The sequence below is a fragment of the Sphaeramia orbicularis genome, chromosome 24 (genome assembly GCF_902148855.1).
Source record: "Sphaeramia orbicularis chromosome 24, fSphaOr1.1, whole genome shotgun sequence".
Taxonomy (NCBI): domain Eukaryota; kingdom Metazoa; phylum Chordata; class Actinopteri; order Kurtiformes; family Apogonidae; genus Sphaeramia; species Sphaeramia orbicularis.
The window spans coordinates 27,867,436-27,880,039 of NC_043979.1; the positions used below are offsets into that span (position 1 = coordinate 27,867,436).

At 37.1% G+C, this 12,604-nt stretch overlaps 1 protein-coding gene across 1 annotated transcript in view; it reads right to left on the reverse strand.

Annotated features, from left to right (window-relative positions):
* map3k5 (mitogen-activated protein kinase kinase kinase 5) overlaps positions 1 to 12,604 on the reverse strand; it is a 119,501-nt gene that overhangs the window by 67,979 nt on the left and 38,918 nt on the right. The window contains exons 3-4 of the mRNA XM_030128496.1: positions 10,589 to 10,612; positions 1,276 to 1,469 (exon numbers count right to left, since the gene is read on the reverse strand). Of these exons, the coding sequence (XP_029984356.1) occupies positions 1,276 to 1,469; positions 10,589 to 10,612 (218 nt within the window). The remainder of the gene's footprint in view (positions 1 to 1,275; positions 1,470 to 10,588; positions 10,613 to 12,604) is intronic.

Here is a 12,604-nt window from a genome sequence, read left to right on the forward strand (position 1 = left end):
TGTGATGATCATCTTCTTATCTATAATTATCTATAGAAGCCTTTTCTGGAGAAAACCTGCTCTGCCACTGTCTTCTTCGAGTCCCACAGCTTTATTTTGAACTAGGAAAGTCTGCTTTCAGTTCTATGTCACAAATATATGGAATTATCTACAATTAAATACTCATTCACTATCTTTGGACATTTTAGGACAATGACTGTGAATGTGCAAATGTTTTGTATTTTTACTTTTCTCCATAAATGCATATATATCTCAACAATATTGCAAAAGAGGGGAAATTCAAGAAAAGTTTGAATGAATGGGTAAATGAATACTGGTATGTTCTCATATTTGTGGTGAAATAATAAAAATAGCATATAGCAGAGGTGTCAAACTCAACTTATTTGAGGGGCCACATACAGCCCAATATGATCTCAAGAGGGCCGAACTAGTAAAAAAAAATAACATTATAGACTGTAAATAATGACAACTCCAAGTAAAAAAAGGAAAAATATAAAAATGTGAAAATGTTTATATCTACACATTATCATTGTGACTATGTAAATAACATAAACCACAAAAAACCTGAATTTTCTAAAGAAAAGTAAGTACAGTTTTAACGGTATTATGTCTCAGTTTATCATTTACATGTGCATTACAACTTACAGATCACAGTGGATCTACAAAGACAAAACATTTAGTAACAAGCAGAATATTGTTAAAATTGCACTTATTTCTCTTAAGATATTTCAGGTTGTTCACATTTGTTCAGGTTATCCACATTTTTTGTGAAAGGGTAGTTTGTAAATGTAAAAATGTTCATGTAATTTCACTTTTTGACATGGAAACAAAAAGAGAAATTTGAAGTTGTCATTATTTATAGGTATATGTAATTATTTTACTGGTCTGCCCCACTTGAGATTGAATCGGGCTGAATATGGCCCTTGAACTAAAATAATTTTGACACCCTTGATTGTTAATGTGTCAGTGTAATTGCATTTCACAAATTCATCAAATGGGCTGAAGTGGACCACTTGGCTGGCTGGTTTAGGCCAGGGCACCGTAGCATACAGTCTCCAGGAAAAAAAACAAAAAAACAAAAAACTAAAACTAAAGGAGCAGCATGTGTATGCAGTAGTAACATTAGCTAAAACACAATTTATTAAGAAAAAACATTAAAACCAGATTAATTACAGCACCAATGGAAAGTGTAACCAAGAAACAGTGGCAAATTAAATATGCAGTGAGTAGAAATGTGTGAAAAATGAGTACAGTGCTGACTCTGTATGCACTTACTGGGAGTTGGCCTGTGACACTTTCAGCAGCTGGATGAATCGGTCCAGCAGCGGCATGCAGATGGGCCCCAGCAGCATCTCGAAGCTGGGCTGCATCAGCTCGGTCAGGCCCTTCATCAGGCTGCTTTCACAGCAGTACACCTTATTGTGGGGGGTCACCATGTATGGGATGAAGGTGTAGTTGGCTGAGCAGGTCTGTTGGCACGAGAGGTAGCGTTAAAAAGACAGAAATAAGAATATTTAAGCATTAGCGAAAACTGTGGGTTTGCTGGGAAAGAGGCATCAGTGATATTTGAGCCAAATGTGGGTGTACCATTTGGGAAAAAAACACAACATCACACTCTGTACTTCTTTATATATGAGGTATGTTAAAATGTATGAGGCTGATCTGAATAATTATTCACTTCAAGGCTTCATTTTAGTGCAGTCCTGTATACAGTGGTGGGAAAAAGGTTTTGGACACCTCATACGTTTGTGATATATTGCCTTAAGAATCACTTTTAAGGGGGTCATATTTTGATAAGTCCACTTTTATTAGTCTTTGGTAGATTTATTTGTGTATTTGGGGACCCTAACAGTTCATAAAGTTTGAATTTGAACCCTCCATATGTTGCAAAGCTATCTTTATATTCATTCTGCCAAAAATCCGAGTGGATCTCTACAACTCGTTTCAATTCCTTCTTAGTTTATTAAGTTTCATAACTAGTTATGTCACGACATTTGCACATATAAGGTCAAGACTTCCGACAAACATTTCTCCAAGTATGCCATAATAGTTTGTCAGCAGCAGCGGTTGTAGTCCATACTGAAAATATGTCCAAACTTTGAGCCGATTACCTAAAATGTTTAGTTGTTGGTTGAACAGGACAGAACAGCAGTCAACAACCTGGAGGGGGTGGGTTGTGAAGTGGCTCATTTGCATTTAAAGGGCCAGCGCTCAAAACGACCTTTCTGGTGTCATTACTCAGAAATAGGGTTGAAGATGGACCTGTGGAGTTGAATTAATGAAGAATTCAGACCCAAGCATAGCATTTACAGTTTATGTAGAGCACAGGGAAATGTTTTACAATGTATAATTCCATTTAAAAAAGCAAAATATCACTCCTTTAAGTCCTTGAACTCCAGTATTGTTCCATTCTCCAAACCCACATGTTCCACTCTGCACATGCTCTATTCCATCAAGGTCAAAACTGGATGTTTCAGCAAAATAATGCAACACATCCAGAGAATGACATGGTGAAACTGTCAAGAATTTAATTTTGCTATTTTTTCTTTGGTAGCAATATACAAAACAAAAAAATAATAATAATTTGCACTTGTTTGTGTGTTTTTGAAATGCAAAGAAAATTTTTCTGCAAATATTTCATAATAATATTTGAGTGCAAAATTTTGAGTGTCTAAAAACTTTTTTCCACTACTATACATATGTAACTTATGCAAACTATTTAACTTACACTCTTCATATTTGTTTTTATAGACAATGTACACACAGGAAGCAGGTTGCCTGAAGGAAGTCGTCGCTGTTTCCCGTGTTTGGCACAACTATAATAATGACACAAGGCTTCTGCTCTGATCTTTCTGCACAGACAATGGAGCTAATGTGTTGTAGTCTTCGGTGAAGCTTTCTGAGCAGAGCACAGCCGGGGGGAAGCCTCTGCACCAGCGATGACAGTCCCATTAGGAGCTGCTTTCATGCAACCGTGCCAACGCTTACAAATGCCACTTATTCATGCAGCGCTGTGCTCACGAAAACCAGCTCGAACAGAAACAGAAGTTTCACCTGCTGCAGAGCTTTACCCTGTTATTTGCTGCAGCTGTGTTAACACTTTCGGCTTTAATTCTAGACGTGTGTGTTTTGTCTGTGGTTAAATATGTGTTTATCTGAAGTGCACGTTATTCTGCAGCGGAGGTCGTGACGCTCCTGTTGTGGCGAGGAAAGAAAGAGGAAGCACGTGCATGTGCTGTTTACAGACGGTGGAGAAAATGAAAGGGAGACAGGAAATCCACCACTGACATCCCCAAGAAAGCAGCCGAGACGGGGCTGAAAACCACACCAACTCCCATCGACAGTCTCACTGATCTGGTTTTCAAAATAATACAATATGTGCAAGCAGACTGTGTCACATTACCGCAATTGATTTACAGATGTTGTTTTCTTTCACATGAACAATGTTACAAAGTTAATTTACTAACAGAGACACATCCACACTAATGCAGATATTTCCTTCAAATTTGGGCCTCAAGTTCACATGTAAACAACTTTTTAGGCTGCAAAAACAGAGATTTTTAAAAGATTTGCACATATCGTACATTTAATTCTACATATATTCTATTCTGTATATATTTTGATTATTTGTACGCTTTTTTTGCACTAACATGGAACAGTACGCAAATTTGGTTGTACTACTGTACAAGCATGACTGTGCAATGACAATAAAGATTTATCGTATGTCATGTTTTTAAAAATTCTGGTTTGTGTGTATCCAAGTGGAGGGAAAACAGAAAACAATGGTGTCATATCCCATTTTACTTGTGTCTATTATTGTTTGTGTAATGAACATGCATCTGAAACATCAAATCCACATGTATAAATCGGTGAATCACCTGCAGTAGACTGAAGTCGGCACAGATACCTTTGGGAGATGGTATAACAGACAAACCCACATCATATAAAGAATACACTTCGACAACCTGAACCAATACTAAATGTTAACTTAAGTTTATAACTGAACTTGTTACTGTAACATCACAGTGTCCACATTCTTACGTCCAGCACTAGCAGTGGTTTGTCCAAACATTTGTACCAGTTTTTGGTCATTTTTGTGTTGACGAGTGAACAGATATTTTGTAAAATAAAGGTTTTTCGGACATGATTTTTTTTTTATTTTAATGGAGAAAAAAAATATCTGTTTAGAAGATATCCATATTAGTGTGGAAAGGGCAACAGTCTAACTCTTTCTCTCAGCAAGAGCTTGTTTCAAAACACTCGACTAACAAGAGTAGTCACAGTTTCATCATACTTCAGTGTGTGTACAATAACATTACTGTAAACCGCAGCTGCAACAACACTGTCAAACCATAATAACGCCAGCTATTTCTGTAGATACTTGAATTTACTGCAAGTGCTTTGTTTCATTTTAAATCATAAAAGCTAATGATGACAAGCATTAAACTAAGGCTAAGATTTTAAAGACTTCTACTCAAAAACAGTGAAGTAAAAACTGACAAGCAAGGTTTTTGTTTATTCAACTTAGTATGGTGCTTGTGTTACCCTTCAGAGGATGATATCTTGCTTTATTTCTCTTCTACTGTCATTTTAATCAGGTCTGCCATCGGATTTATTGCCATTTTATTCATTCTTATTCATGTATTCTCTGCTGTTTTTCTTTCATAACTCACATGAAGCTGTCTGGTTGTATTCCTTGCTTTATAAAAACATCTCATGATCTTGCAAAAAAATAGGGTTAGATAAATACACTGTTATTATTTCAAGACGTTTGTCATTGCTCATAGTTTGGATAGTTTTCTTATTTCAGCCAGGTGTAATACTCTCACTGCACTGGCTGATAAACCCACTTGTTTCAAATGAAGTATTTATTTCCTCCCTTTAGACTTTTTCTGTGAAGGAGAGCTGTCAGATATGCACCGAAACACAATATGAGAGCGTCTCAAGATGCATCCTGAAGGCTTTAATATTCTATCCTGGGTTCAGCTTTTCAGCAGCCTCTTTCAGAAAACTCTGCTGCTGCTGCTGCTGCTGCTGCTGCTACTGCTGCTGCACTGCCAATGGAGAAAAAGGAAGTGAAAGGAAGGTGCGGTGTTGAGGCAATGAAAGACATCCGCTGATAACTACTTCCTCCTGTGCAACGGCAGATCCTGACATGACATCACCGCTTTCTGAAAAAAATAAACCCCTTTCTGTCACCAAACGAATCCTCCGACTATGTTTAGCTCGCCTCTGTGTGATTGTCAGTGGGATCACATGACAGACTCGCTGTGACAGGCAAATGCATATTTCAGAGCGGCTGCAGGTCATTTGATGCTAACCCCCGTTCGCCGCACGCAGGTAACAAGTTTCTGAGCCGAGACACATGTGACAGCGCTCTAGTGAGTGCGACTTGACAGTGAGTCAGTCTTTCACCAAATGACTCATCCAGTTTGTTGGCCTTGCCAATGGTCCGTCTGTCCATGTGCAGCAACGGATGACTTGTATTAGCCTGTACCAGCTCACCTGTGTAGACACTCACAATGAACTGAAGCTGATGTAGCAACAGTTATAGCTTTGAGTTTTCTTTGTATTTACTCATTCGTTTTGGTTGTTGATTGTATTTAGTTTAATGAATGCATGAGTAGTGTTATTTCGTTTTAAGGAATTTTAGTTCAGACCAAATATTCATGACAAAAAAAGCTAAAATTCTGCAAATATCTGCAAGGGTGGTGCCAGGGATTTGGGGGCCTATGAAAAAAATATCACTTTGGGCTCCACCACTTCAATGCTGCAAACCATCCAAACCCTAAAAATATAAAACTGTGCAGGCATGGATTGATGCTACTTACAATAGATTTTATGGTTTTGTGCAAGATTGATGAAGGGTGCAAGCCATTTTTTACATTTTCCTAATATTTTTAACAACAGTTGTAGATTTTTTTACACTGATATATAAATATTAAACAAATAAAATGTAGCTTTACTTAATGGATGGGAGTATATTTACTAGCACCAGGTAGGAGCTCTGACACTTGAACCAAACTAACATGACATAAGGGGGGGGGGGTCAGAGACTAACTGGATTTTAATCTTTTTTTGCCAAAAATACCCCCCTCCCCAAAAAAAAATAAAAAAATCTAATGTTTATTATTGCCTTTTGGAGCAAACATTCTTTTATGGTGATTAATAATTAGAAAATATAATTAATAATTTTCATAAAAAACTGACCATGTTCTACCATTTTTAACACAATGGGCCTGATTTACTAAGATTGCAAATAACGGGTGCAAATGTGCTTGCTTGCGCTAAAAAATGCGCATGATATTGATTTGTGTGTCAGGGGTGATCAACTAAGATTGCCTGCGCAAATGACAACAGGTGCGAAGTCTTGGAGACCGCCCCAATTAAATGAGGATTTTGCGTGCGCTGCTGGTTGTCGTCATGGAGATAAAAATTACTCTGGGATATCCCAGCACTCATAAATATGAAGTTGTTCTGTTTCCACCTCAAGGGGTGAATAGGTATTTCTCTGTTGTTGTTTATCAGTGGTGAAGTGTGTTATTAGTTAAATAAATACCTTCTCTCTTTATGTTGCTCTGTATGGTGAATGAAAACTTTTAATTCCATGGGCATGATTTTTAAAAAAAACCATCCGCTTATATAGCCGGTTCAGGAGTCCAGTCACAACACCGTGGACAGCGCTGTTTGTGTGTCTGTGTGTGTATGTGTGTGTGTGTGTGTATGTGTGTGTGTTGTACAGCGCTAGAACCCATCCTGTTCAGTCTCCCTTGCACGTGCACGTGCGAGAGAGAAAGAGAGAGAGAGAGAGAGAGAGAGAGAGAGAGAGAGAGAGAGAGAGAGAGAGAGAGAGAAAGAGACGTCTCTCAGGAGTCGGTCCTGGCCCAGTGGTGATGTGCCACTGGTGGAACCAGGCATGGGGGGCAGGCCCATATAGTGGGGGGCCAAATGTCTCAAATTATTATTTTTTTCTCCTGTCATTCCAAAAATGTTGATGTGATCAGATCAGATTGGTTCTGTGTGTTGCCTTTGGTTGTGCCTATGTGCCTCCTCGCTATAACACCTGCAGCCAGTTTAACGCGAAGCGGTGCCAGTTAAAACCTGCCTTTCATACATGCTAAATATAGACGCAAAATCAGCCACCGCAATCAGTTTCAGGTTTGGTAAATCACATTGCACGCGCTAAATAAATATTTGCATTGACTCCTCCCACTAATTTTGCGTGTTCTGGCAGAAACACCCATATTGCATATTCATCAAGGCAAACACGCTAAATTGGTTGCGCAAGCCATTTTGCCCATTTGAGAGGCGCCAACCTCGGTGCGTCCTGTTAGTAGATAAGCTTCAATGTGTTTTTGCGTGTGCAGTCAAGTTTGTGCACATTTTTACAAGTGCAAACCTTTAGTAAATCAGGCCCAATGACTCTCAATAATTTCAACAGAAGTGTGCAGCAGCAGAGGTACTCATTTGCCAATTCCAGACTGAAAGCAGCTCTCTAATGCACCCCATTTTCCTCTTTTTTCCATCTTATCTCTTTGTCCCTACTGTCAAACAACTTGTAATGATAAAAAGTGAAACTTCCACCATATTGGATTGAAAATTGTCGTTTAAAAAAACGCTCTTTGCTTCAATACTTTTTGATAATACTCTGTTTCCCCCTAGTCCTGCAGCTGGCTGGAAGCTGAAAAATACATAACCACAAACAAAACAAAACTAGTTTTTAAAGGAGCCATACTGTGCAAAGCCATGCTATTCCTGTACAACATTAAACATTAAATCGAGGGAATCTGATTTTACCTGCAATTCTACTTAACTTAAGATTGTGTTTTGTGGAGGTATTCCTAAAAAGGGAAATAGTAACGTAGTTCCAGATGTGATGGTGAAAGGATTTAATGTGCTCATCCCCAACAACGTCCTAAAGTCCAAATAGTACATAAATATTGCCAGCGCTAATAAAAAAAACAATTTCTTTAATGGAATCTGATCAGCGATTGGAAAATACAGCTGTTAATCATGTATTTAATGCCCTACCTATCTGAAATCCCCTGTGATGGGACTAAATCTGCTGTAGATATTCTACAAAGACAATAAGTAGATCAAAAAATTTTAAATTACAAAATGCTGAATGGTTATTATGGAATTTTTGCCCAAAGAAAAACACTGTTGAGCAGTGCAGCTTTCACGCACGGAAGTGGGAAAAAAAATTCTGAAATTTAATTCATCCGGCATCATCATAGTGTACCCATACATTTCATATTCTTTTTTGCAACTTTCCAAAGCTTGCTTCAAATTTGCTTGACATTTTAAGGAAACAAATTTGCATGCATTAATCCAACATGTGGAACCTTTAATAAAATACAACTTTCACTGTTGTTTTTTTGTTTTTTATTTACCATAATAACCCTAGTTGCCACCAAATTCATGTGACTCTTCCACACTGATATATCCACTCAGAAAGTACAGTAGCTGTGACTTTTTCTGCACCATTTTCTGTTACATCAGCTGAATTCTGCAACTGCAGATTTACAGTAAACAAAATCAGTGGGTGGTTTACAGAGGGTGAATTTAAAAGAACTCAGAGGAAGCTGTGTGCATGCAATTACAGTAATTGGAGATAAAGCAACTGCAGGTAATCAGCTGGATTTTCATGAGCATAGTGGGAAGTTAAATACACTTAGTTTAATAAAATTAGCAGTTCAGCCTTTTTTAAACAAAGGATTAGGAAGCACATTTGCACCTACAGTGAAGTGGATTTGTTCTGAGGCAAGAAATTAAAGGCATCTGCTCAAACACAGACGTTAGATGATAAACTTTATAAACTGAAGAGGGCACAACAGGTTTTGAATGTCTATACACATGTTCAATTAAATCAATTAACAGTTAGATCAGTTATAAGCATCGTCTATGCTTCAAAGACTTTTATTGTCAAATAAATCACATTTATGCAAAAGAGACAATTTGTGTCACTGCCAAAATGTTTGGACATGACTGGAAACTGTCACAAAACTGAAACAGGCTGGTTTTTCTGAACGCATGAAAAGTTGTTTTGTAGGGATAAGTGGTTCTCAAAAGATGACAATATTACAAAAATATGATGATCCTACTATAGAACATGCTGTATTAAGACTTTTACTTAGAGAACCAACTAAATACTGAATACTTCCTCTGCCACTGACTGCAACTCTGTCTGCAGCAGTTTCAAGCCTTTTCTTTGGCACTTCTCAAAACTAAAAGCACAGGTGTACTTTTGTGGTTTAATGGATATAAATAAGTGTTTTTGTCTGCTGTGACTGAACTTGCAAATGTTAGCTTCATTAACCAAGCATCATCTTTCAAACTTAGAAACAAAATTAAAAGATGCTAATAGATCCCAGTTTTGAGGAAAGTGTAAAGTTAACCTAGCTTTTCTTGTGTGCTATTAGTTTTGTGTCTATGTAAAGCCTAGGTTGGTTCATGTGATGAAAAAAAGCTATTTTAAGGTTGATTTGCATATTTTATGCAAAATGTATGCCTATTGTATGTTGTATCTAAATAGCAATGAAAATCATTAAAACTGATCATTTCTATGGTCAGAGGGAAAAAAGCAGGAGGAAAAATGAAAATAACGCCTTTCAAAATTGTTAATTTAGATTACATAGAGCAGTACAGACTCAGACTTGGGTCAGTTAAGTGGCTTAATACAAGCAAGAAACGATAGAGATGAAGAAACAAGGGCACATATGGGAGATCAGTGAGCGCACACACTATCAAACTGTGATTAATCAGCTTTCCACAGTGTCCAACATCGGGACTTCCTTTCCACCCTGAAAACCACTTAACAGAACTAACCCTGCTTTCTTCCGTAACAATTATCAACATTTTAGCTTCTGCTTTAATTACATGCTGCTGTTTTACTGGTGAATTACTTTACTATAAAGTATGTTAATTTGTCAAACATTTATTTCCAGCCTTTTTGGATTTTTTTTTTTTTTTTGTCTTCTTAAATCTGTTCTTGGTTTTGTAACACCTCGGGATATTATGAATCATTTTGTTGTCTTGGTGTTTCTCTGCAGGATACTGTCAGACTTTCACCTGATACTTCTAAAGGTACATGTGAATCAGTTTTGGGGTTTATCACAAACACTAGGTGGTTCCAGAGTATACAGGATTTCCTACACATAAAGCAGCATCTTATTTGAATGCTGCACTTTTTTTTGCAAGTCAAACATTCACATTGCTCGGTTTGCTTTTCTTCATGCAGATTGCGGCCATGCAGGCACAATATTTCATGAAACTGCTGCCATCTGTGAAAAACATCTTGAATCTCTCCTCATTTATATACAATAAAATATGTTTTCACTATACATCCCACCAACCACCCAACCAAACATTTTTCACAGCTCCTAAACAAAGTAGGCTGCAAAAGAAAAACCCTTTATAACACCAAGTAGAGAAACATAAGGTGTTTGACTGTGTGCTCGGTGCAGTTTGCTTTTAAAAAAAAAATCATATTCTTTGCACCACATAATATGTGTGATGTGTGAGCAACGGGTGAGTAATGTGTGAAAGGCAAAGGCAAGGGGAAAAAAAGATTGCTTTGTGTACTTACAGTGTTCTTCTGGCAAATGATCTCCTGAAACAAGAGATAAAATAAATTCAATCAGAGATAGAACAAGAACAATTTCTTCAACAGGCAATTTTGTCAAGACAAAATGTATCACTTCATTTAAAACATAATAAACAACATGTTCAACATGTTTAGAGAGCAAGAAAATACACATATCATATTTGATCTGGCTTATTTATGGTGGAAATGTTGTTGACTGCCTGTCGCTGGAAAAAAAGAGTGTGTTTTCCTCGTCAACAATATCAGCTAATGTTCTTTTATTCCTCCTTGGTCTGAAGCATTATGATTTTTTGATTTTGTATGAAAAAAGTTTGTCATTCAAGCAACATCATGGACAACAAGGAACAAGGAAACGGTTGGTGAGGTTAGACAATAAAGACAAAAAATACACAACTTCTTTTGTAGGTTTTGTTTTAAACACAATTATCTTTTCTCTGTATAAAAACTAAGGTCAGATATTGTTGCTTAGGTACTGTATGAACACTGCAAAAAAGGGTGTCTAAAAAAAAGATAAAAACACTAAATCTGAGGAAAAAGGTACTCAAAACAAGTGAAATTATCTGTCCATGCAGCAAGATAATTTGACTTGACAAGAATCTTGAATTAAGGTTGTTCAATCTAGAAATATGCATGTCTACAGATGTATTCATTCATTCATTCATTTTCTGAACCCGCTTTATCCTCACTAGGGTCACGGGGGTCGCTTGGAGCCTATCCCAGCTACATAGGGGCGAAGGCAGGGTACACCCTGGACAAGTCGCCAGTTCATCGCAGGGCTGAGTCTACAGATGTATGAACACTTAAAATAAGAAATTAAAACAAGATAAATTATCTAACACTTTCAAATCTAAGTTTTTTTATCTTGGTAAAACCAAATAATTTGCAGTGAAGGTTATTTCTGAAAGACAAGCTGAAAAGTGCTATAACTATTGACATATACTGTATATTGAGACGTAGTGACATAAAATGTGTTTGTGTTTAAAAAAAAAAAAAAAAACTTAGACATAATACATGTCTGTGGATTGAAGATATGTGCATATAGGCTGTGTATGTCTGTCCTTCCCATGCTTACGAATGTGAGAGCTCACCTTGAGGGAATTTATTGAACACTACGATGAGCTGTTTAGAATTTGGTGATCAAAGGTCAAAGGTCATGGTCACGGTGCTCTCACAAAAGTTGTGTCCCTAATAATTCACAAACTTTAGGACATAATTCCACTCAAACATTTGATTTAATACACAGACCTACAGATACACTGTAGACTTAAAGCTCTGCTAAAACACTGTTTGGCCTGTATTATACATACAGAATTGTGAGTTCTCAACATCAGCCTCTCAGGATGTGCAGAGGTTTATTCACAAATAAAAATCAACTTTATTCAGATTATGTTATTCATTACGCGGTCATTTCCCTTTGTATTCCATTACTTCATTGCATTCTACAGTCAGAACATTGTTTAGCAAAGCAACGTTCTGAACAGAAATAAAAGACTATCTAGAATGTAATCACTGACCAATCAAAAGTTGGCTAAGTCATGTAATAAAAGCAAATAACAGCCGTCAATGGGAGCTATTTTCCCCAGGTCAGTGGAGATAGTGACTATTTTTTGTGAACTTCACACAAATTCACACAAATTTAGCATCTAACATATGAACCCAAATATTAAATGCATATGTCCAGAAGAATTAGTGCTTATTGAGGATAATATACTGTACAACCTCTCTCTACAGAGTTCAAGTGCTGTATCTGAGTGTTACAATGGTAAAGAAAGCCTTGTATTTGACATGTGGCGATTACAGAGATGTACCGTTGAAGATGTATGTGAAGTTTATTCCTTCAGTGTCTTAAATACATTCATTATTTGACTGTAGGCAGACATGGATGTAAAGCACAACTTATTTTCTTCACTAAAATGACAAAAGATCTACTTTAACCCTCTCTGTCTAGGCTGCGAGTGTGTCTGCCTGACATTTGGACTTCACAAACACACAAACACA